This window comes from Tenrec ecaudatus, chromosome 4, assembly GCF_050624435.1.
Source record: "Tenrec ecaudatus isolate mTenEca1 chromosome 4, mTenEca1.hap1, whole genome shotgun sequence".
NCBI lineage: Eukaryota > Metazoa > Chordata > Mammalia > Afrosoricida > Tenrecidae > Tenrec > Tenrec ecaudatus.
In genome coordinates this window covers 67,145,626-67,147,543 of record NC_134533.1, presented here as the reverse complement: position 1 = coordinate 67,147,543, position 1,918 = coordinate 67,145,626, and the positions used below count along the sequence as shown (strand labels likewise).

General features: G+C 38.0%; 1 protein-coding gene across 1 annotated transcript; it reads left to right on the top strand.

Annotated features, from left to right (window-relative positions):
• Positions 1 to 376: 376 nt before the first annotated feature.
• On the top strand, positions 377 to 1,357 carry LOC142446843 (olfactory receptor 52D1-like). Its single transcript, XM_075548579.1, has one exon. It carries the CDS (start codon positions 377 to 379, stop codon positions 1,355 to 1,357), a length of 981 nt encoding a protein of 326 aa, XP_075404694.1.
• The last annotated feature ends 561 nt before the right edge of the window (positions 1,358 to 1,918 follow it).

The following is a 1,918-nucleotide window of genomic DNA, read 5'->3' as shown; positions in this document are numbered from 1 at the left end:
GAATTACACTGCAAATTCTTAAATGAATACATACAAACCAATACCTTAGTAAACATTATTGTAACTGTTCTATTTTGCATAAGGAGATTCACAAAGCTGGATCTACACACAAAGTGAATCTACATAAGGATTACAAAAATAGATGTATTTCTCACTGAAGATTCTCTTAAAATTGATTAAGGTGGGACCCTTTTAGAGAGAGGGGAAGTGAAAAGTAATACGTGGCACCCTGTAAGATGATGAAATGCTTTTCATCTAATATTTGAAAGCATTACAATAATGCAGTGGCCTGCACTGCCTTGCACTTCGGATTGTTTTGTTGATCAGACATGCCAAAATTTATAAATGAATTTTTGTTTATCTTACAGGTAAATAGATGAAAAACAAGCTTAAACGGACAATTGTTATGCTATCCTATAATAAGACAGATGTTCACCCTTCAAGCTTCTTTCTCCATGGCATTCCAGGTTTGGAGGCAGCCCACATCTGGATATCCATCCCCTTCTGTGTGGTCTACATTTTGGCCTTGCTGGGAAACTTCTCCCTTTTATTTATCATCAAGACAGACCCTAGCCTTCATGAGCCCATGTACCACTTCCTCTGCATGTTGGCTGTGGCTGACCTTATCGTGTGCACTACAGCGGTGCCAAAACTTCTCAGCCTTTTTTGGTGTGATGATGGGGAGATTCGCTTAGAAGCCTGTCTTACCCAAGTGTTCCTGATTCATTCTTGCTCCACCATGGAATCTGGGCTCTTCTTGGTCATGGCCTTTGACCGCTACGTAGCCATTTGTAATCCCTTAAGGCATTCCATGATTCTGACAGCCACAATGGTAAAGGGGATGGGTTTTGCAATTGTACTTCGGGGCACTGTGCTGCTTAGTCCTCACCCTTTCCTGCTGCGTTGGCTTCACTATTGCAAAACCAATATAATTTCTCATACTTACTGTGAGTTCATGGCCCTCATCAAAATCTCCTGTGCTGAGACAAGAATTCGCAGAGCATATAGCCTAATTGTCGCTTTCCTTACTGGAGGGGTGGACTTCATACTCATAATTTGCTCTTATATACTCATACTCCACACTGTCTTCCACCTCCCAACGAAGGACGCCCGGCTCAAGACATTGGGCACCTGTGACTCTCATGTCCTTGTCATCCTAGTGTCCTATACTCCAGCTTTCTTCTCTTTTCTCAATCACAGATTTGGCCACAGTGTAGCTTCACATGTCCACATATTTGTAGCCAACATTTATCTTCTGGTCCCTCCAATGGTGAATCCCATTATCTATGGAATAAGGACCAAGAAGATACGGGACAGGTTCCTTAAAGTTTTTAGGTTTTCAAAGTCTCTGGACTAAACCCTCTTTGCTGGGGCATCATAGCTGAAGGAAAATTTTCTAGTATGCATTTTAGTATTTTTGGTTTTACTAAGCACCTTATTTAATATCCATGATTAAGATTTTTCCATGGAAAGTAATCTAAAGACATATATATGTTGATAAATATAATTATAGTGCATAGGAAATTAGTATTTTAGACTGCATAGAGACCAATATTTTCATTTAATTACAGTGCCTACCCAGCATCATATATAAAAGCCATCTTGTTCTTAAATAATTGAATCTATAATTACAAAAGGCATTAACCTGAACATATCCCACTTGGACATCAAATTTATAGAAGAGAAGGTCTCAGAGAAATTGTATCTTGATGTTCACCTATCTTTCTCAGACTTTTTTTTTATATAAAAAATATGCTAGTTTTCTACTTACTCATACTTGACAGGTTTATGTCTTTTTTGAGCAAATTTTATTTTTTTAACTCATTACAGTATGTGACATGGGGTTCAATAATTGTAAAATCTTTATTTTTCATAGTTCAAGGAATGTGTGTGAGCTTTCCTTAAAATTCAATATCTC